The following is a 1,972-nucleotide window of genomic DNA, read 5'->3' as shown; positions in this document are numbered from 1 at the left end:
TTATTTCTAGGCATGCATGAGTAGCGTGATAGATATGTAGATAGGTAGATCATATATGCATTATAATCTATTTCATTGCCTTTCTTATAGGTAAATGATCATTATTTATGTAAGGAGTTATTTTATTCTAACTTTGCAGAATCAGTGTGGTTGCAGAGGTAAATACTAAGGAGTGAAGACCCACTGTGGAAGGGGGTTATATAATATGTAGGAAACAAATGGATTTGAGGATCAGCATCAACAAGTATGTTTCTGGAATAAGGCATTTCATTTTTATTTATGTTTTCCATCATAAACATTCTCTTTTTATTTCTTCATTTTAAGTGCAGTACAGTGTGAAACTTCAACAAGAGTTGTCATCTGCTTGAAGAAGATAAGATGACTATGATATGACTGAAAAAGAGTTCATTATGGAAAATGTAGAAAAAGGTATGAAAGGGATTAAACAGCTGATGACGAGGTACTCAAAAGGCATCAACTGCATCTCTTGCATTGTGAGGTTATTCACTGAAGATACTATGATGGCATTTATCATTTGGAGAAACATTAGTCAACCTTCAAATAGGCATTTATTAAAGGACTTATCAAATACATTATTTACAGTGTAATAACAGCATATGTAGGGGGTTATGATATTTATTTGACATGTCCATGAATATCCTTTTGACAAGAATTATGATAGTTTTCATGACCATTTGAGTTGTGAAATCATGCAAAGTACTGCATTTGTCGCAAATTATTTTTAAAATGAATCATAAGTAAGTTATACATATATATTATTATTATTATTATTATTTCTTCTAATTGGACCTTTCCCTTTAGACATATATGATATGTTTTCCCACATTGTTTTAATTTTGTTTGTCAGTAGTAACAGCAGAAAGAGAGATATTTTTATCCTAAGATTGATAGGCTCATAATGAGATATTTTCAGAGGCTAGAAACGAAAAAGACAATTTAAATAAGAAGTAGCACCATATCAAAGATCCAATTTCTTTAGGAGCTTGAACTCAACATTTGGCATGAAATGTTTTGTTGAAAATCGGTTTAAGAAAAAGAAAACGGGAAAAAAAATATATACACGTCACATCTTTTATTTGTTTATGAAGATAGCTCGTAAATGTACTACCTCAAAGAGGGCTTTGTTCACTTTCATCTGCGACTGTAATTTCGACCAGCTATTTCGTCTTGGCTTAGCTCTTTTTCCCTTTTAGGAATTATAATGATCATAGGTTTACTAGTTTTCCAGATCAATTTTTTTTTTTTCTTTCTTTACACAACTCACAAGTGCCATTGAAACCAATCGTTGGTCAACATGAGTGAGAATTTGCGTCTTCAAAATATTGTGCTTGAAGGAAATATATTCCATAATGTTTATGCTTTGAATTATAATGCCTCAGTAGAAGCATTTGATATTATAAATGATATTCATTTAAAGTAAGAGTCTTTATAGCCTTTGTAGGATTCCCAATCAGGGTTCCTAGAGGCGCACATATGTGTACACTTACACATGCTCATGTACATTTCACTTACACATACATATTGCTCATGTACACCCACACAGATGAATATATAATTACATATATATACACAGTAGAGTTGATCCCAATGTGTAATTGGTTTTAGATGATGTGTGAGATATATCTTTCTTGGGTATAGATTCCTATTAAAGAAAATAATTGATTGGGTGTTGATACAGGTTATATAATGTAATGATCTCTTAATACTAATTTAACCCACTGGCACCGGATGGCATGTTTAAATGCCATGAAAAAATAAGCCCAAGAGTTGGGTGGCATGTAGGCTATACATGCCCTTGCTCAGGTGAGCCTAAGCAACGTGCATCATGCATATGTGCCAAGATATACGAAGGTCAGAGTGGTCCGTTTGTTTCATTGTTTACACTTGTTATTTGCCAAACATTTTTGCAAATATTCTATTATAATTGTAATCATGATCAAAATTGTTATCA

At 32.2% G+C, this 1,972-nt stretch overlaps 1 protein-coding gene across 1 annotated transcript in view; it reads left to right on the top strand.

The window, feature by feature from the left end:
* The window catches only part of LOC122246954 (uncharacterized), a 6,954-nt gene extending 5,379 nt beyond the window's left edge, over positions 1-1,575 (top strand). Inside the window, exon 5 of the mRNA XM_086531656.1 lies at positions 140-1,575. Within this exon, the coding sequence (XP_086387782.1) occupies positions 140-176 (37 nt within the window). The 3' untranslated portion in view covers positions 177-1,575. The remainder of the gene's footprint in view (positions 1-139) is intronic.
* The last annotated feature ends 397 nt before the right edge of the window (positions 1,576-1,972 follow it).

This window comes from Penaeus japonicus, unplaced genomic scaffold (assembly GCF_977035675.1).
Source record: "Penaeus japonicus unplaced genomic scaffold, GWHDUDI00000001_assembly GWHDUDI00000036, whole genome shotgun sequence".
Taxonomy (NCBI): Eukaryota; Metazoa; Arthropoda; class Malacostraca; order Decapoda; family Penaeidae; genus Penaeus; species Penaeus japonicus.
Note: the sequence above shows the minus strand (reverse complement) of the source record. Positions and strands in the feature narration are given on the sequence as shown.